This window comes from Symphodus melops, assembly GCF_947650265.1.
Source record: "Symphodus melops genome assembly, chromosome: 23".
Taxonomy (NCBI): Eukaryota; Metazoa; Chordata; class Actinopteri; order Labriformes; family Labridae; genus Symphodus; species Symphodus melops.
In genome coordinates, this window is record NC_136713.1 from 12,854,434 (window position 1) to 12,874,345 (window position 19,912).

At 44.5% G+C, this 19,912-nt stretch overlaps 1 protein-coding gene across 1 annotated transcript; it reads left to right on the forward strand.

The window, feature by feature from the left end:
- Positions 1 to 688: 688 nt before the first annotated feature.
- adamts5 (ADAM metallopeptidase with thrombospondin type 1 motif, 5 (aggrecanase-2)) lies at positions 689 to 18,310 on the forward strand. Its single transcript, XM_079336831.1, has 8 exons — positions 689 to 2,283; positions 9,622 to 9,754; positions 10,032 to 10,199; positions 10,751 to 11,034; positions 12,320 to 12,503; positions 13,161 to 13,336; positions 13,425 to 13,600; positions 14,683 to 18,310. The coding sequence occupies exons 1-8, from the start codon at positions 1,201 to 1,203 to the stop codon at positions 15,374 to 15,376; spliced, it is 2,898 nt and encodes a 965-aa protein (XP_079192957.1). The 5' UTR covers positions 689 to 1,200; the 3' UTR covers positions 15,377 to 18,310.
- Positions 18,311 to 19,912: the final 1,602 nt, after the last annotated feature.

A 19,912-nucleotide genomic window follows, 5' to 3' on the forward strand; every position in this document is an offset into this window, starting at 1 on the left:
TTACATAATTGGATCCAGAATGGCAGGTTCAAAGTTAGAAGTCTGAGTGAATCAGGGGCTGTACATAAAGAGGTTTAACACCCCAGTGACGGGAGCTGACATATTGAGCATTTAGAGGCGGAGCCTGTGCAGCGGGGATCGACTGGTAGAAACATTTTATTCGACGTCCCGCCCCTTCTGCTAACCAACATAAACATTTTACTTCCTGATAAACAGTGTCAAAGATCCTGCGCAGGCAACGTCACAGGAGCCTCATTTGTCAACGGAGCTGTCAATCACGACGTCGTCCCCTTTTCTCTGACAAATGAACACTCGGACATGAATCAGCAAAATAAAAATGTATGACGGAGGTTGTTTTGACAGGCTTCATGACCTACAGCAGCCACTCAGTAGGAGGAGCTCAGAAGGGTTTTGGCTTCACTTCTAAGAAGCTGTCAGGTCGTCCATCTTTATATTTGGACTATAAATTCAGGATTTAAGATTTAATTGTGAAATTTATCCGAATTTTTAAAACAACGTTCTTTATTAAAATCAGAATTTTGTTTTAGGAAAGAACTTGAGGTTTTAAACTCATTGTTATTGTGTTTGTCGGGGAAGAGTGCAGCTTGTCTGGCTGAAGTGAACATTGACATCCTGATTTTGAAGAAAACACACAGAGGTATCACTGACGAAAGAGGACTTTTTTTTGATGGCCTTTCAAACAAAGGCAGGCTCTTCTTTGTTTTGCTGAGGCGTCAGGAAATACTCCAGTGACAGCATTGTTCAGGTTTCTCTCCTCTCCCTTCCTCTCCTCTAGCACTTGACTTAACTCTGATTTGAGGCAGAGAGAGAGAGAGCGAGAAAGAGAGAGAGAGAGGAGGAGAGGGGGGTGGAGGAGTGGTGATTGAGCGCAAAGGGGGCAGGACTTTTTCTCTCCGGGTCCTATTAAGAGCAAACTTTGTGTTTTTGTTCTCCAAGTTCAGTTCAGTGCTCTCTCCACTCTGCACATAGTTCCTCTCTGCTGCTCTTTCTTTTTTTTCCTTTTTTTCCCTCAATGGTTTTGTTTGCTTGCCTGTTGGTTACTGCTGTGTGTGTTTTCATGGGGAATTTTGACACCGGGAGGATGCGCTTTTTGGAGGAACAGTTACTTAAAGTTGTCTCTGCGGACAGTCAGCGGTTCGTCTAGTGGATACATTGATGCTGTTCGTGTTGGAATGAACAATGGTGCGGCTGCTTGGTGCTCTGGCCGAAGGCATGCTCTGCTTTCGGTTAATGTTGCTGTGCGTCATGGAGTTAGAGCTTGCAGCAGAGGTTTCTACTTTCCAGGGTTTTTATCTTCCACCTGCGAACGGGTCGCTGCTCACACCTGCCCGGAGGACGGACGGGGTCGTGCGGACCATTGACAGGATTTACCACGGAGGAGGAAAGGTGGGCTACCTGGTGTACCTGGATGGGAGCCGATTTCAGCTGGACATGGAGCGGGACGAGTCGGTGCTGTCGCATCACTTCAGCCCCCAGTATGTGCTCGCGCTGATGGGGGAGAGCCCTCCACCACTAAAGCGGGACTGCGTGTACCGCGGGACTGTGGACTCCAATCCGGAATCACTGGCCGTTTTCAATCTCTGCGGCGGGGGTCTCGAGGGCTTCTTCGCCGTGAATCACACGCGCTACTCCATCACGCCAATCATCAGAGCGAAGGGACACGAGCATGACGCGCGCGCTCTTCAAGACAAGGACGCGGACAGCGCGCTCCACGTGTTTACACGGGAGAGTTTCAGCTTCGAGGCATTGCGTGAGGGGAGCGAGAGCTGCGGGACGCGAGATGGTCGCAGGGGACGCAGGGACGCGTTGGGGAGGCGCAGGAACAAGGGTCGCGGGAAGGGAAGACGGGAGGAGGCCGATGAGCACGGCGCAAACGGGAGGAGGTGGTGGAGCCGGCTCGCGAAAGACGCTGTGCCGGAGCATGGCACGCGGCACAAGAGGTCGGTGTCTCGCGCCAGGCACGTGGAGCTACTCCTGGTTGCGGACGACACAATGACCAAGAAGTATGGAAAAGACTTGAACCACTACCTGCTCACTCTGGCCTCCATCGCGTCCAAGCTGTACGGGCACGCGAGTATCGAGAACCCCATCCGGCTGACGGTCGTGAAAGTTACCACGGTAACCGAGAAGGAAAAGGGGCTCGACGTGTCCAAGAACGCGGCGGCTACTTTGAAGAGTTTCTGCAAGTGGCAGAACCAGCAGAACCCGCTCGACGACGACCACCAGCACCACCACGACGCCGCCATCCTCTTCACCAGGCAGGTAAACAAAGCCCCCTCGCTCTTCCTGCACCTCCACCTGTTCTTGGCGCGCGGGCCCCTCTTCTCTGCGGTGCGCCGCGGTGTTACGCAACTGTTTGTTTTTATTTGGATAGTGATTTGCAGCGCGTGAACTTCCAACCGCAAAAAGCACATTGTTATCAAGCAACACTATCTTTAATGAATTCATAGTATTTTTCATTGCACAGTTTGTTATTCTAAGCTTCTTTTCTTCCATTTAAGTGCGCCATATTCTGGATAAAAACGACGCACCTTGCTCCTCACATGTGCGTTTCTTCCTCCTCTTCTTTCTACTGAATCCCTCACGCAGTGTCTTGTGAAACTCTCATAAAGTCAGTATTTCCTGCGCCTGGTGTTTTTCTAGGCAGCCTCCTTTCTGTCTTCAGCCCACTCCAACCCCTCCCAGTCCCCTGACAGACAAAAAAACCTTGAAGTCCTTGAGGTCTGACGCGCCCCCCCCATTTGCACGAAAACTTCATTCCCATGGCAGGAGGAGGTTTGAAATCACCAGCTGGGTTGCACTGCAGAAATGTGCCCAAAAAAAATCCCTGTAACTGCATCTAATTAGGTAGTCCTTTCAGCCTCTCTCTCTCTCTCCCCCCCCCCCCTCTCTCTCCCCCTCATCACTCCAGTCTGCACATTTTTTCCCAGTTGCTTTCCAGAGTCTGTCAGCTGGGGTTGGGAGCTGTCAGAAAAACAAACACATCCACACCGTGAGAGGCCATGCGCTTACCGAGACCACACTCATTTAGCCCTTCTCTCACATCTCTCTTTCTTTCTGCTTGTCCTCCCTGTCTGTATTTTTGTTTTGTTATTGCAAAGCAGCACCTCTACACGCTGAGTTTCACTAAATGTGTTATATTCATGCAGCGTCTTGTCGTAGCCCGGGGCAGAACAAGTAAGCAGAAGGGGTTTTTACCTGGGATCTCCTGGTGTATGCAGCAAGTTGGCACTGTTGTATATTGGTAAAGCAGCTTGTAGCGCAAACCTGCGGTCAACTTGCTGGCAAAAAACCTTGTAGCTCGTGTATTGCCTCTGCACCTGCACAGGCGAGAGTAAGCGGAAGACGGTGCCATCCAAAGGTGGATGGGTTTGGCATGTAGGGTTAGGGTCAGATGGGTTTGGCATGCCAGGTTAGGGTCAGATGGGTTTGGCATGCCGGGTAAGGGTCAGATGGGTTTGACATGCCGGGTAAGGGTCAGATGGGTTTGGCATGCCGGGTTAGGGTCAGATGGGTTTGGCATGCCGGGTTAGGGTCAGATGGGTTTGGCATGCCGGGTAAGGGTCAGATGGGTTTGACATGCCGGGTTAGGGTCAGATGGGTTTGGCATGCCGGGTTAGGGTCAGATGGGTTTGGCATGCCGGGTTAGGGTCAGATGGGTTTGGCATGCCGGGTTAGGGTCAGATGGGTTTGGCATGCCGGGTTAGGGTCAGATGGGTTTGGCATGCCGGGTTAGGGTCAGATGGGTTTGGCATGCCGGGTTAGGGTCAGATGGGTTTGGCATGTTGGGTTAGAAATAGGGTATGAAATAGGACAGGTGTAGTACTGTGGTCTTTTTCTCTCAATTGCTTGGGCTATAATGGATGTATATTTGAGGGATCAACACTATAAATGTGTATCTCTATATCTATCTATCTCTTGGGGATGGATCAAAGAAAGATATCGTTAGCTATATCGGTATCGGACCCAAAAATCCCATATCGGTCGGGCCCTAATTAAATTATAGCCCAAACATTATGAATAGAGTGAACAAACAGATGTTACAACTTATACATACATTTATTATGACTGTCATCTGCAAGGTGCCCACATCATAACAGGTGTTATGCAAGCATAAGTGTTACTGACTCATCTGTCTTTTTTTTTTTTTTCTCCATCTGACAGGCTCGGACTGTTAGAATCCCGGTCAGACAGGGACTCTGTGTGTGGATTTTAAATGTTCTCCCTGTGCATGCGATGGTTCCCTGCAGTCACTCCGGTTTGCTCCCACATTCCAAAGACATGCGTATTAGTGCAATTTGTTACTCTAAATGGCCCATAGGTGTGAATGTGATCGATAACAATGTGATGCTTGTCTGTCTCTATATGTCAGCCCTGTGATTGACTGACGAAAAGTCCAGGATGCTGCCCACGACCCCAAACAAGAAAAGTGGTCAAGATAATGATGGATGGTTGCCTAGGACTTGCATTTCTGTTGCCATGGCATCAAAACAGGTTGTTGTCATACAGAAAATTTGTGATATTGTGACAACTCTAATCTGAGCCCATCACTTGGAGAAACAAGCACTATGAGTAGACGTGCCTTTTTCATTGTGCACCTGTTGTCCTTGAAGATTGCATTACAGCCGTTACTTTCTGAAAAAACACACTTTCCTTTTCATCAGTCAGCACGAGTGTCTGTCAAGACAAAACCAGGTCTTGAAATGCAAAGAATCTGTTATCTTACAAACAAGGATACAGCCACTGCACTTTACATTTGCAGGAAGCCAGCCAAGAAAAATGTTGCTTTGGCACAGGTTCCCTCTTACTATGCGTTGAAATAGAAGTAGAAGAAGTAGGTTAGGTGTTTGGTTACTTCTCAACACTCAAAAATAAATTCATAACCCAAATGGAAACTTAGCAGGGAACTAGAGCTGAAGACTTTGTGACCGTGAAGTCAGACCACTCCTTTGTTCCCTGATAGGACGGGGTGGTGGTGAAGGGATGGGGGGGGCGGGGGGGGGAGTCTTCATCTCTTTGTGGTCAGGTCCAATTACTCCAACACCCCGTCCCTTCAGTGAGCTGACCCGAGTGGCGGTGTCACCCTGTTCCACACATACCAGCACCGGAACAAAACAACGGGCACATTGAGAGGGGACTCTTGGACGGTGTGTATCTGCGCATGTTCTGCATGGCTGTGTTAGCTTGTTGTGAGCTGGGACAGCGGACAAAGACCTTCTGTAAGGTGGACACAGAGAGTCGCTGAGACATACATGCTTGTTCAGATGCAAGTCGAATTGTGCAACATTCGCGTATTGCAGCAATAGCTCAAATATTTGATAAGACAATGCTCATTGGCACCTGTGATGATATGGAGGCGTGCAAATAGTAGAACGTAATTGCCTTATTGTTATATAAGGCACTTGGGAACTGTTTTGAATACCACATGACTCCATTGAAAGTTAATTATAAGAGTTTATGAAGATGATGATTTTAACTGGTGGGAATGTGGGAATGTGCACACGTGTACAGTTTGGACTCCTCCCTTTCCGATGCACTTGTTTTCCCTCTTCTCTTCCCTCCTCGTCTCTGTTTATGTGTTCATATATTATCGTGTACATTTCCCAGCCCTCGCCCCCGTCACAGCTAGTCCCTCTATTTGTTTTCACTGTTCCTGATATTTCACATGTGCTGTACATCGGCTGGCGTATGTTGACAACCTGCAGACGATTCATGGATCTAACAGCCTCGACCCCAAGCCCCTGGTCTGTCAACAGACGGAACTAGCCGGAGAGTTCAGTCTGCCCATTAACAACACCTTGGCCTCCCTCTCTTTGCACTGCAATGCATCAGTGACCTCAAACTGAACCAATGTTTGCATTCATCGTCCAGCCTTTTTATCCATGTGGTCTGAACATTGCATGGTTCCAGATTCCTCGTATAGAAAGAGAGTTTAAGCTGTCTTTGTAACTGAAAACCACATAGACCCTCCAAATAAGTGTGTGGTAGAAAAACCAACATTTAGGATGTTAATGTTGCGTCCTCTTATTCCAAGGTTAAATGTGGTGTTCCACAGGATTCAGTACTGGGACCCCTTTTAATCTGTTTTTTTAAATGATAACGCTTGGTAACATTTTTACACCTTTATTTAGGTGGAGTCCGAGAAATCGGGGAGAGAGAGAGAGAGAGTGGGGAATTACATGAGGGAAAGGAGCCACAGGTCGCATTCAAATTGGCGCCCACTCGGAGGACGAGAGCCATTCGTACATGGAGAGTGCGCACTAATCACTAGGCAACCAAGTCCTTGTTGGGGCCAGGAGTGGGGTGTCACAAAACCATCTATAGTGTTAGTTTCTATTTAAAGTTCTACACACACATGTTGAATCGGTTGGCAGGGGTCTGGATTTTAACATGGGAAGTGTTCTGGTTTCTACTTGTAGTACTTTTGTAGTTCTAGAAGTATTGACCAGTCATGTCTGAACTGTATGTAGAACAAAAGCAGGTGGAAATCCATCTGTGGTAATGACCGTGTCTCCCATCAGAAGTGATGTAATGATGATATATTCATCGTTACAAACAGAGAGGCCGACGGTTTCTTTTAAAATGACTGTTGGTTAAAAGATCAATCGTGTGAAAGTGCCAATTCTTGACGAACACTCAAGCGCTCAGATTTTTAACCCAAAGAGAGAGAGAGAGCGAGCGAGCACATGTTGCCGACATCGTGCGGAGGAGTTTGCCTGCATTTTTTGTTGCTCAAAACAGTTGTTGCCGAGGACGTTGGTAGGTGGTAAACTGGCCTCATCAATACTGTTTGAGTTTACAAAATCTGGAGTCCTGACGAGCCCGACAGGTGAGCCGACATCTGCATGCAAACGCAGCTCATGACGAGTCCTTGATCACACATTTAGGCTCCATCGCTAAATCTGCACTATCCGCGTTTCGATTCGCCGACTTCCTCGAATTCATCAGAAATAATCGATACAGCCTCCCGTCAAGCAACAGCTTTTATTTTGGCTTTCTTCCTCTCTGTCTCGAGGACAGGCGTGACAATGTGAATGTTCTGCAAATCTGCATCAAGATGTTTTCACTTCACAAACTCATGACTTTGTACAAATCAACATTTGGTACATCCCCACTGTGTGTCCTCGTGTTACGATATCAAACTGGTGGACATGTGAGTTGTTACAAGTGCAGCTTGCACAACTCAAATCCCAGTAATTCCCCATGAGATGTAACAGAGTAGTTGAAAGTAGCAGAAGAATGAGCGTGTTTGAGAACCTGTCAGTCACTGGTGATCAGGACTTGGTGCCTTGTCTCGTCAGTGTCTGAGGTCTGGTTATTGTTGCCTTTGAAACGCAGGTTTTTATTGTTTTTATCCACACAGATTTGACTCACTCTGCTCTCCTCCTGCACGTGGGATGAAAGTGTGTGTCTGAGTCTGGCTGCCTGTTTGTTTAACTCAAAGCCTCGGCTTAGATTGCAAGCGATCCTTTAAAACACACTCGCACTGCTCTGATCGTCTCCTGACCTCTGCTACCAGCTCCCCACCTGCTCTCCTGTTATTTCTACCAATATTTCTGGAACTTCTAAAACAACCCTTTCCCTCCGGCGTCCTTTCCCTCCGGAGTCTGATTCCTGAACTTATTTCTCTTTCCCCTCCCTTGTTTTAAAGCGCGTGTGAGAGAATGAAAACAAAGAGAAAAGGGACACATTCTCTCTTGTAATGTTTCAATCTCCAAAAGGAGATTTACATTTATTTATTTTTTCACTTTCTCTCTTGTTTGCTATTAAAACAGTGCAAGTGCCGTGTACAAGATAGATGGGAACAAAAACAGCCCCCGGCCCTCGACTCTGAGAGGGTGTGAGAGGATAAATAAATCGAAATTGGAAGGAAGTGTAAAAGAGCGTCGGGGTGAAAGAGTGTGGGAAATCTGGAAAGAGAAACAGACTAACTTTCTCTATACGTTCTCTTTGTCTGCTTCAAGATAAAGCAAAAAGTTCAAAGAAACTTCACCACTTTTTTTTTTGCTTTTGCAGCCGTGCATGCAGACGTTTGACGTGGTTAATTTGCAGAAAGTTGAGACTCTCCCTACTCTCTGCATACTGTGCATGCACTGTTAAGTCCATGTTGTAGTCTGTACGTGCACCTATTATTGACTCTGCGCTTGTATACGTGTGTGTGTGTGTGTGTGTGTGTGTGTGTGTGTGTGTGTGTGTGTGTGTGTGTGTGTGTGTGTGTGTGTGTGTGTGTGTGTGTGTGTGTGTGTGTGTGTGTGTGCGCGCGCGCGCGCGCGCGTGTGCAGTAAACACAAGGCACTCTGTTCCAAACTTTTCGGGCAAACACCCTTTTTTCCCGGAGAGCTTCTCACACACGACCCAGCAGGCCTGTCAGCGCCACTTAACGTGACGATTCATCCTCCCCATCGGACATGTTGGTCTGTGTGTGTGTGTGTGTGTGTTTTCCTTTTTAGCACGCCTATACAACGCCAGTGTGTACGCACGTGCGCGCAGGCCCATGTGCAAGCGTATATGGACTCTTAATGCGACAGCGCGATGAACGGATTGATCCGTGCACTCAGCAGGGTCGAGCAGAGCCCCCCCAGGGCCTCTCGCTTCTGCATGGACATGTGTGGGAATCAAAACAAAGATCGATACTGTGTGCGCTGGCAGCGGGTGAAGCAGACTGATGGTGATGGAGGAGGAAGGAAGCGGGTAATAAAACCAGTGGATGTAAAAATAAGAATAAAAAAAGGGACATTTGACCTTATTTAGATTTTAACAGGATTTACTACTCAGCCTGTGACAACTTCTGTAGCATGCGTCCTATTGGCTGTGTCCCAAATTACTCACTCATTCCCTACTCCCTATATACGGCTGAGGATCCATAATAACGGTAAATAACGGCGTGAATTTTAGTGAAAACGTCTATAACACTGAGTTTCACGAAAACATCTACATATAATAAATACAAAGTGTTGAACCAAAACTTATTTCTTTATGCTCTCGCAAATTCTCCTCAGTGATCTGATGGACGCTTTACATAAAAACCTCGACGACCATCAGGGTGTTAAATGTGGAGGTGTGACCCATGACGGTGCCGGGTTAAGTGTAGCATTATAAAATAAGGAGATGTCGTCTACAAAGGCAAGCCAGCAGCAAAAACAGATGAGTTTGAGCCATGAGATTAGAGATGAACCTTAAAGCTCCATCATATACAGTACACAGTAAGATGCAGACATCTGTACAACATCACCATCGCCAATAAAGAGGCATTAAAGCAGCAGCAACAAGTCGTTTGATTTCGGCAGCAGGACACGTGACGTGACCCGTCAAGTTGCCGAATATGAAACTGCATCGATCTGTAAACCTTTATTTACCATTATTTTAAAAGCATCTCTAATATCGATCCTAGTGTGTGTGTGTGTTAAAACCGTCTACCTTCTCTGGTCTGAACAAATCCAGATCAGGCCTAGAATCTAAAGCTAGAAGGAGGACATGCTGGCTGCTGCGTTGTTGTCAGAGAAGCTTCAACACAGCAGGTTTCCTTCATGTCTGATCAGACAGTAAGGCCATTCAATTCACAACGTATCAGAGGTACTAACTGAAACTCTCCTCCTCCAGGACCTCTGTGGGCACCACTCATGTGACACCCTGGGCATGGCCGACGTGGGAACCATCTGCTCTCCGGAGAGAAGCTGCGCCGTCATCGAGGACGACGGTCTCCACGCTGCATTTACAGTCGCGCATGAGATAGGTAGGCATGGACACGCAGGCCGGGTACACGAAGAAAGATATCAGCACATCTCTCGCTGATTAATATCACGGGAGCGTCAGGTGATCTCATTCACCTGATAGCTGAGCGCTCAGCATGTTTTCTTTTGTCATTCTTGCTGCATGTGCAAATTCTGAACAAGTCCCATCAGCTCTCTCTTTTTCCATCATCTCACATTCTGAACATCGTGTCCTCTCTCTCTCTCTCTCTCTCTCTCTCTCTCTCTCTCTCTCTCTGTCTCTCTCTCTCCCTCCCTCAGGTCACCTCCTGGGTTTGTCCCACGACGACTCCAAGTTCTGCGAGGAGCGTTTCGGCGTGAACAGCGACAAGCGTCTCATGTCCTCCATCCTCACCTCCATCGACGCCTCCAAGCCGTGGAGCCGCTGCACCTCGGCGACCATCACCGACTTCTTCGACGATGGAAACGGTGAGAAAACGTGCGACTTCGAAAGAAGCCGGGCTTTTTTTTGTTGTTTTTCTTCCCCCTGCAAACGTCTGCTTTTATTTTTCCCACCGTGTGGAACGTTTTATTTTCTCCACCTACAAATTACAGCCATGTGAACCGACTCTGTTTTGAGCTTTTCTCCCACACTACCTAACACTCTGAGTTGTTTACCCACAAACAAAGCTTTAATCCCTGTTAATAGACAGTCATTTAGAATCCTATTAACTTTTTAAACACTGTAGTTGCAGCGCAGCCAAAGACAGATCACTGGCAGGAAACCAAGATGAGTCATACTTTTCATTCCCACCTCGTCAATACTTTCATTCATTGCTGCCTCAAAGCATTGTGGGTTACATTTTGTGGATTGCTTTCTACATGAATCATCTGCATTTTTCAATCTTGACTTTCAGCACTTTCAAGAAGTGATTGAGCTTTTTTTTTGCCTTTTTTTAAAAACAGCCTAGAATAGATTTTGTCAAGGTGGCAACCTTTCCTCTTTTTTTTACTCTCTTTCGTCTTTCTTTCTTTCTTAGCTGAATGTCTCCTCGACTCCCCTCGCCAGCCCCTCCTGGGCCCCGAGGAGCTCCCAGGCCAGAGCTACGACGCCGTCCGCCAGTGCCGCCTCGCCTTCGGCCCTGAGTACACGGTCTGCCCCGGCATGGACGTCTGCTCCCGGCTGTGGTGTGCCGTGATCCGCCAGGGACAGATGGTGTGTCTGACCAAGAAGCTGCCGGCTGTGGAGGGGACGCCGTGCGGGAAGGGACGCATCTGCCTGCAGGGAAAGTGTGTGGACAAGACCAGGAAGAGACACTACTCGGTAAGACGTCCATCGAATGTGGGAAACATCAGATGGAACTGGACAAAAAGTGACGTTGACGAACATTTTATATAGTTTTCATTGATCAAATCCTATCAGAACATGGTTCCACACTTTTCCTTACAATCTGTAAATGTTTTTGTGTAACTGTGATTCTCTGGGTTTTCTAATGAGAAGTTTGGCTAAGTCACACAATGCCGTAGTTTCGTTAAGGAGAGAGGCATAAATGCATGTCTGTTCGGGGGCGGCTGGTAGCGCTGCCTTCTCTCAACCCGGAAGGTTGGGGGTTCGATCCCCAGCTCTTGCAGCATCACGTCCGGTGTGTCCTTGGACAAGGCACTTGGTGGCGGCGTATGAATGTGTATGAATCCCCGACCTTCTAGTTAGGAAACCTACTGATGGAACGAGCGATCTGCCAACTGAGCGTCAGCCAATAAAAAATCAGGTAGAAATGGACAGATAGGACGGCACTGATTTCCTCGTCTCTTTAAACTCTGCCGTTTTCTCTCCTGGCTTCATTTCAACAATGAATTTTGCCACAATTTGTTTTGAAGTTCAGAACCCATTCTTGGCAGGCTTATTGATGCTGTGCTAGTGAAGAGAAAGAGAGACAGAAACTCAGAAAGAACGAGTGAATAATCTGTTTATTTGTCACCTGATACTTGACGAGTCCGACCCGATCTGTGGAAGACGACTGTATGTGTGGACCTGGCCCAAGTTCTGACTCACTTCTCTCTTTTTTTTTTTCTTCTTTTTTGGCTGCTGCCTCTTATGATGACAGGTTTACTACTTTGAACCACAGTGAACTCTTCCTTTTCGGGGTCTTCTCTGACCTCTGAGGCTTTCTTGCAGCAGGTTGAAGCGTTCATGGACTCGTGAGAAAAAGCTGTTTCCTCGTCTCATAAAATGTTGAATTTTACAATCATTTCTATAACTGGTGACGCATGAAGCGCTCCTAATAAAATGTTAAAAATAAGTACAGTTCCTTCATAATTCCATTTACGCTGTGTCTCATGGTGAAACATGTGAGCCGCTCAAACATAGACCCAGTCATGCTGTCTTAATAAGCGGCTTCATCACATGAAAATAGTCTTGTTCCTGTTTTTCTGTGACGCGTGGCCAAATAGCAAACGCTTCGACTCTCCAACATGTCTGATTAGATCTTGTCCTCTCTCATCTCCCCTTTTCTCCTCCCTCTCCACTCTCTGATCTTTCCTCTGCTGTCATCTCAACCTCAACTTCTTATCTCCTCTTTAATCTTGCCTCTCTTTGTATCATCTCCCAGGCGTCCAACCATGGCAGCTGGAGTTCTTGGGGTCCATGGGGTGCCTGCTCCAGGACTTGCGGAGGCGGCGTTCAGTTTGCCCAGCGCCTGTGCAACAACCCGCCGCCGCGGAACAACGGACGCTACTGCACGGGGAAGAGAGCCATCTATCGGTCCTGCAACGTCACGCCGTGTCCAGCGTCGAGTGAGTGGGAGAAGCATGAGTGATCTCACATGAAATCCTTATCTCGTGCTCCTTTAGTGTTTCACCTTTACAAAGTCTGAACAAGGATCTGAAGCCTCAACATGAGTCGCTCTTCAATTATTATCAAACCGACCGGGTTATTAAACTTTTAAATTCACCGAATGGAACAGGTTCACACGAGATCGTTATCACACTAACACAGGCTTTTGGGACTGCTAGACAAGCTGCTGCAAAAGTTTAGTCAAATCCTTTATTGGCTAAATTATATATATTGAGAATACAGTTATGTGACTGAAACATTAAGAAACATTAAGAAAGTAGGCCCCTGGAAATTAGACTCGGTGTCCCAAGGTCTCGGTGTCATCTTGGAGTCGTTAGCATTTTACTCTGCTCTGTCTCGGCCCGAGAATGGACGGACTGGACTTTAAATCAAGACTACCATTGATCGGTTATTTTTCCACGTCTTTACTGTGATATGTCGGGAAATGCCTCTATTTTAAAAAATAAATTCACATGTAGTCAGATTTTAATCCCTTGGTTACATATGCAAGTCTCTGCAATGTCTTGATCTACAGCAGTAGGCTACTGGAAAGGTTTAAAGGTCCATTCAAGACACGCCTATTTATTTTAAATATCTTTAAATTGCCTTTTCCTCAGATAAGAATTACCGGCAGGAGCAGTGTGAGGTGCGTAATGGCCCTCAGACAGATCCTAAAGGAGTGAAGACCTTCGTCGAGTGGGTGCCAAAGTATGCCGGAGTCCTCCCTAAAGATGTGTGCAAGCTGACCTGCAGAGCCAAAGGAACAGGATACTATGTGGTGTTCTCTCAGAGGGTGAGTTATTTTCTTTTTTCAAGGTGCAGTTTCTATTTAATGTAAACCACTTTGCGAGATGACGTGATGTGTGCGTGTTGTTTTGCAGGTGGTAGACGGGACGGAGTGTCGACCGTACAGCAGCTCAGTGTGTGTGAAAGGGAATTGTATAAGGACAGGATGTGACGGCATCATTGGCTCCAAACTTCAGTTTGACAAGTGTGGAATATGTGGAGGTGACAGCACGGGGTGCATACGCGTTGTTGGCAACTTCACCAAGAAGAGGTGAGGGAAAAGGGAAAATGTGAACTGTGCATCATGCTGCTTTACGCACCTTTAGGGCCTGTCAGAGGCACCACCAAGCGGTTCAGTTTCAGAACATCCCGGTACAGAACGCATGTTGTGGCGTTTCCAAAGATCCCCGAATGACCGACTAGTACTGTCCTACTTTTTGTTACCCTTCTGTACATCGTTCTGACCCTAAAAGTTGTAGCTAAACACTGCAGTCTGTTAATTGGTTGAAAGAATCGTTATTTTCCCTTTTATATTGTTGGTTTTGTTTGCGTCACGTTGTTCTGCTTTGTTGAATTTATTAGCGGGGCAGCTGTTAGCTATTAGCTGCTATGATGTGACGCTGCTACGTAGCTGATGCAGCTATTGCCATCCAACTTACAAATATGGCCAGTAAATCAGACTTTACTGAACCATACCAAACCAACAATTGGTCCATCATTTTGGATTATATTTCACATACTGTGTAAAAAAACAACATACTTAAATTACATTCTTCTTTGTCATGGTTATTTGTTTTACACTGCTTGCTAGCTTCCTTTATTTTACTATGTTTTTTTGTAATATTGCTAATGATATGTCACTAATAATGTGAGATTTACCAGTATTTGCTAACATATTATGGCATAGTCCAAGATACTATGCATAAGTCTCTTCTGGTTTAATGAATTATTTGGGGGGTTTTTTATGTTAAACCAAATGTTCAAAACGTTAAAAAGTGTATCTCGAAAAAACTACCAACCCTCACAAGTGATTCACATTATCAGCAGTAGAAATGTCCTCTTCCAGTAGCGATTGTGTTCAGGGTTTTATGGACCCAGCATGTGCTAGTTTTCAGGGGACTCTCCTGAAAGGCATGGACAAGACTGTTTTCGTAATATCTTGGACAGACGTGGGTTTGTTTGTATATTTATAAAAGCAGCAGATTATGTAATTGATTTTAAGACTCCAGTTCCATGAGGACCTCTTGTATTTCCAGCAGGCTATCCAGCTAGTAAATCAAAACTATGGTTGACAAAGAACCCATTGTATTAGACACTGATCTGATCTGGCTTCTTTTCTCTCTTCCTGAACAGTAAGGGCTATACTGATGTGGTGAAAATCCCTGCAGGCTCCACCCACATCAAGGTTCGTCAACACAAGGCCAAGGACCAAACTCGCTACACTGCCTACTTAGCACTCCGACGGCCTAACAGCGATTACCTCCTAAATGGCAGGTTCATGATCTCCACCTCTGAGACGGTCATCCCAGTCAACGGTTCTGTGCTCAATTATAGCGGCTGGAGCCAAAAGGATGAGTGGCTTCACAGTATGGGTCCAGGAGCCATCCAAGAAGCACTGGTGGTCCAGATTCTAGCAACAGATGCTAAAAAGCCTCTGGATGTTCGTTACAGCTTTTACATGCCCCGCCGGACAACCCCACAGCAACCTTCCGCTCCGTTAGTCCCTAATCCAAAGTCGATCCCTGTGCAGATTCCTACAAGTGTCTCAACCACGACAAGAACCACAACCACCTCTAGGAGCACCACTACATCTTCCACAGTTCCCCCTGTCCTTATTACAGGGCCACCTACAGGTCCAGGTCCTTCCACCCCAACCCCAGGACCGCAATGGGTAACGGGATCCTGGATGACTTGTTCCAGGACTTGTGACACTGGCTGGCAAAGTCGAACAGTTCAGTGCAAGGACCCGGATGGGAAACTGTCCAAAGGTTGCATGCTTGGTGCCCGGCCTTCTGCCTTTAAACACTGTCTGGTTAAGAAATGTTGAACTGACAAGAGGGAATAACTGACTATCAAGAAATAATTTGTTGGAAGACGTTAATCTGTACCTCTGATAAAGGTCTCAAGTGCTGGATGTCGGACTATGGACCGATAAATGTAAGGTATCAAACCTTAAACAGGACCATGAATGTTGGCTTAAAGCGCCTTGACCGGATACAAAGAGACCCAGAGATTGATTGGCATGGTACAAGAATGTCCTGGAATCACAAGAGCTATGCAAGGAGGACGGAGGACAGTTTCCGTATGATAGTGACAAGTCCAGCACTGGCATGGCTAAGGACTTTATTGCATGTCACTTCTACGTGGACAGTAACTGATTGTCTTTACTTCGGTCTCCAAGTCACGTGGCTTAGTATGTGTTGCCCTGTAATGGCATGCGTGTTGTGTTTTTATATGCTACTCCATGTCTTCTAATCACTGTGGGGATTTGGAAGTTGTACCCCTTTTTTCTTTTGTCGTCCGTTTTCCAAGACAAGAGCCCCAATGATGGGAAGCACTCAGTATTTACATTGATGTCATGTTTGCCTGTATTGTAGCCCTGCTCCAAACACTGCATTTCAGTCCACGGTCCACTATTACCAGCTCCCAAAACTTGGACATTTCATTGACTTTCATTGATCGCCCCTTTAAACCTTTAAAGTTTGGGGAACCGCTCAGAATGAAAACAGGAAGTTCAGTTAATCGAATCAGTTTTGAGAATTCACTCAAAACTGATTTGTGTGTCAAGACATCCCCAATCTCCAATTGGAACTGGCCAGAGTATCAAGGCTCACTTCTATAAGTGACTTGATTTTTATATTTTGCCGCACAGACTTTCTAAAGCCAATTTTAATATCTTTCAAGTGACTACAATGTCCAACTTTCAAGAGATGAAAATACTCATGGCAGTTTTGGATCAGGGCTACCCACCTGTTCTGACCATCGGCCCTCTTTGTCTTTCATTTGACTGATCAGTCCAGCTGAATACCAGAGAGTTTGTGGTCCAAACTGATACTCCCCTGTTTCGTATAGAATAGCAGAAAGGTGTAAATGGATTCGAAAGGACAAAGTTAAATTGACAAAAGGGCAAAATAATGACACTCCTTAACATTTATGGAGGTTAATTAACTCAAAGTTTGGGGAAATGCTTGATTTTTTTTGTGTGTGGGTTTTTTTCTTCTGTGCATGCTAAGTGCTAGCACATCCATGTACCAGACTTGTGTTTTAAAGCACATGCAGTATGTACTGTGATCTTGATGCTTCCTCACTCTCAGTTCCATTTATATCAATCATTATGCTGGTGCTGGGAGATTTATGGTCCTCACATTTTTTTAAGTTGCAGTAAATATCTTGTTTGTCTGTTTATCTGTTTCAGAAGCAATGCTAATATGACAATGTGTGCCCTGGATACTCGCAACAACAGCAGGAGAGATACTAATGCAGTGTCCTTTTGCAATTCAACTCTTTGTACGTTTTCTTTGTCATTTCACTTTTAATGCCCTGTAAATGCAAATGATTGTTTAGCCTGTTTGCAACCCCGTTGGATGCAACACATTGGCACAATTCAGATCTCCCCACAGAAAAGACTCAATGAAAGAATCTGTTCGCCTAAAAACTCTTTGTCAATGTTTTCTGACAGAGGATGACCACAATAACTTCTTGGTTCTAGAAACTAAAGAAATTACTTCAAAGAATGATTTAACAGTGAAATTAAATGTACATATTCATTTTCTTGCCCGGGAGAAAAATTGATACCACACTTAGTTATTCAATTACAAATAAAGGTAGAGCCAGAAAAGCAGTAGCTTAGCTTAGCATTAAGTCATGAAGCAATGGGAAACAGTTGGCCCCCTCTATTCGATAATTATAAATAAGCCTATCAAGCACCCTTTCAACTGGGCAATTGAAATAGCGAAACACTTCCCCGACGCTCCCTCCACCTTGGGGGAGCAGGCCAGATAGAGCGGAGTCTGTACAAAGTAGCGAAGCGAGGTTCATGCTACCTTGTATAAGGTTTGTTTAATCAATACAACTCTACTGTTAAAACAACGTAACCCCTCTTTTTTTTAATGCTAAGCTAACCAGCTACCAGCTATAATTTTGTATTGACTGGAAGCATACAAGGAGGGTATCATTTCTCTCACTTAAATCTCAAAAATATTAATATTAATGTCAAAATATTCCATAAAAGGAGGAACAAAACAAAAGAGAGAATTTAACTAGGTTTATATAAAGAAATGTGATTATTTTGTAATGATTCTTTAATTCAACTTTTTTTTAAGGTAAAGACCATGCGCATACGACAGGGTTCCTGTTGTACAAATCTGGATTTAAATTACACACTAATTGACTTCTCAGAAATACCTTGCTCTTATTGTTTTAATATATTTGGCATCCATCATATATTGTCCTGTGTGGTAAACCTCAGAAATTTAGCACATGCACAGGAGGAAACCAAGCATGATTTAAAAAAAAAAAAAAAGGTTTTCAGGTCAACATACCACTTACAGTGTTTTGTTTTCCTCACACATTCAGATTTATTTACACAGTATAGACATTTTTGTACAAATAAGTAGGTCTTATGTATATGTTATGTAATATTTACAATAATATACACACATCATTGATACAATCCATTGTTGGTATTTGTCAATTTTTGAAACCTACACACTCACAACCTACTCTGACTCTTCCGGTGGGGAAACCCGTCTTGCTTAATGACAGAAAAACACAGCACTGAACTTGTAATTTATTGTTTGTATAACTGGTATGTGTGAATAAAAAAAGCATTGAGATGAGTTTTATTTATTAAAGTAATTTTGTATCAAATTACTATTTAACTTAGGAATATGTCTGTGCAGATCCATTCCTATGTAAGAATATAGTGTTTTTTTTCTAGTCAACCACATGAATATATGTACATAAAATCTATATATTTAAATATCTTGGTGTCTGTGTTGTTCGTTTTGTATTTGCATACATATTTTAATGATCTTGCTAGTGTTATAACCTTTTTTATACAATTTAATATCCAGCAGGATAGAAGCTTGGAGTTATGTGACATTTTTGGGGCTGATATGGATATTGAGTACAAAAAATCAAATACAGATATATCATTCAATATCTCTGTTAGATCTATCTTTGATCTGTAGATAGATTCATAGATACACATGTATTGCACTGATCCCCCAATTGCAGATATCTAACATTTTAATAATTTCATTCAACTGGAAAGCAACAGCTCATGTACATGCATCACAGCTCAACACTCTGGAGAGTTATAACGCTCGTAATCCATATAGCGCCCTCTGCTGGTTACAATAAAACAAAAATAAAACTATTTGACGGTGAATCAATCTAGCAACGTCTGTGTTAAAATTATCCGACACAGATAGTCACTGGATATGCCGATATCGGCGGATAGTATCAGCTTGCCAATTAATCGATCGGGCTCTATTATAAATGTTGCAGTGTGAATACATTCAGTAATCAGACATGACTTCAGACATGAAGACATGAGATCTATGTTTAAGAGCTTCTAATTTACAGAGTATCTGTTAAAGTGACATTCTGTATAATATAAAGTATATAATTACCAATTACCAAAATATAGCACCATCAGGTCATAATATGGCATTTAGTAGGACAGCAGTGCTGGAAGAAGATTCAGTTACAGTACTTATACTCAAACGTTAGTATTATGAAGTATATCTGATAGTCTTTTACAAGTAAAAAGCATTTCTGTTTATGACCATTTGTTACTAGGCCAAGCATGAATGTGTCAAACGAACATGATCTATGTGCCAGCTCCTGTTTCCTTTCTTATTTAATACAATATGGATAATTTTTTCTCCACACCACTCGTCCACAGGCTTAAATACAGCTCAGAGTTACAGCTCAATGTTTTAAAAGAAACATGATTACTGGGAAGCATTCGGTTTAGTATAATTACAATAAATCACCTCAGTAAAGGTCACAGGTCAAAACATTGCTACGTGTGGCTGATTGAATAAAGTCATAACTAATCAATCTTTGTTTCTATAGCGTCAATATAACAAGTGTCATCTCAACACACTTCACAAAAAGCAGGTAAAGGACCTTACTGTTTGCCTATTAACATTACAAAAGAGCACGTAAAAAGACTTGGGTATTGACTGCTTAGTTTATGTCCAAATTTCGGAGGGGTAATTTGTTCTGTCATATTTTTAAATAAAGTCATGACTTTGTGTATCTTTCAAATGTTGGCCCTTACGACATCCGTCATCAGTTTTTGTTTTGTTTTACTTTTTCCACACAGTTTTACTTCCTGCTATGTGTTTTTTCCATTTCCAATTTGATTCTAGACCCTGGCTGCATCTCTCTTCCCTTATTTGCATCGAGGGTCCTCCAAGTTGTTTTCTCCAGTTGCATCTTAGTCCCGCCCGCCCACCAGAGATGCACAGAGAGATGCAAGGAGACGAGGCAGAGGAGAGAGGAACGAGGATGTCAGTTTTTAACTCTCAAACTCACAGATGTTTATGATCTGTTTAAATGTCCGTCGGTC

What these genes read in the sequence shown, in the direction of transcription:
- adamts5 (XM_079336831.1), top strand. Translation starts at nt 1,201, where the DNA reads ATGGTGCGGCTGCTTGGTGCTCTGGCCGAAGGCATGCTCTGCTTTCGG. An exon ending in CTTCTTCGACGATGGAAACG is followed by an intron (nt 10,200 to 10,750) that starts GTGAGAAAACGT and finishes TTTCTTTCTTAG; the next exon opens with CTGAATGTCTCCTCGACTCC. An exon ending in ATGTGGTGTTCTCTCAGAGG is followed by an intron (nt 13,337 to 13,424) that starts GTGAGTTATTTT and finishes GTTGTTTTGCAG; the next exon opens with GTGGTAGACGGGACGGAGTG.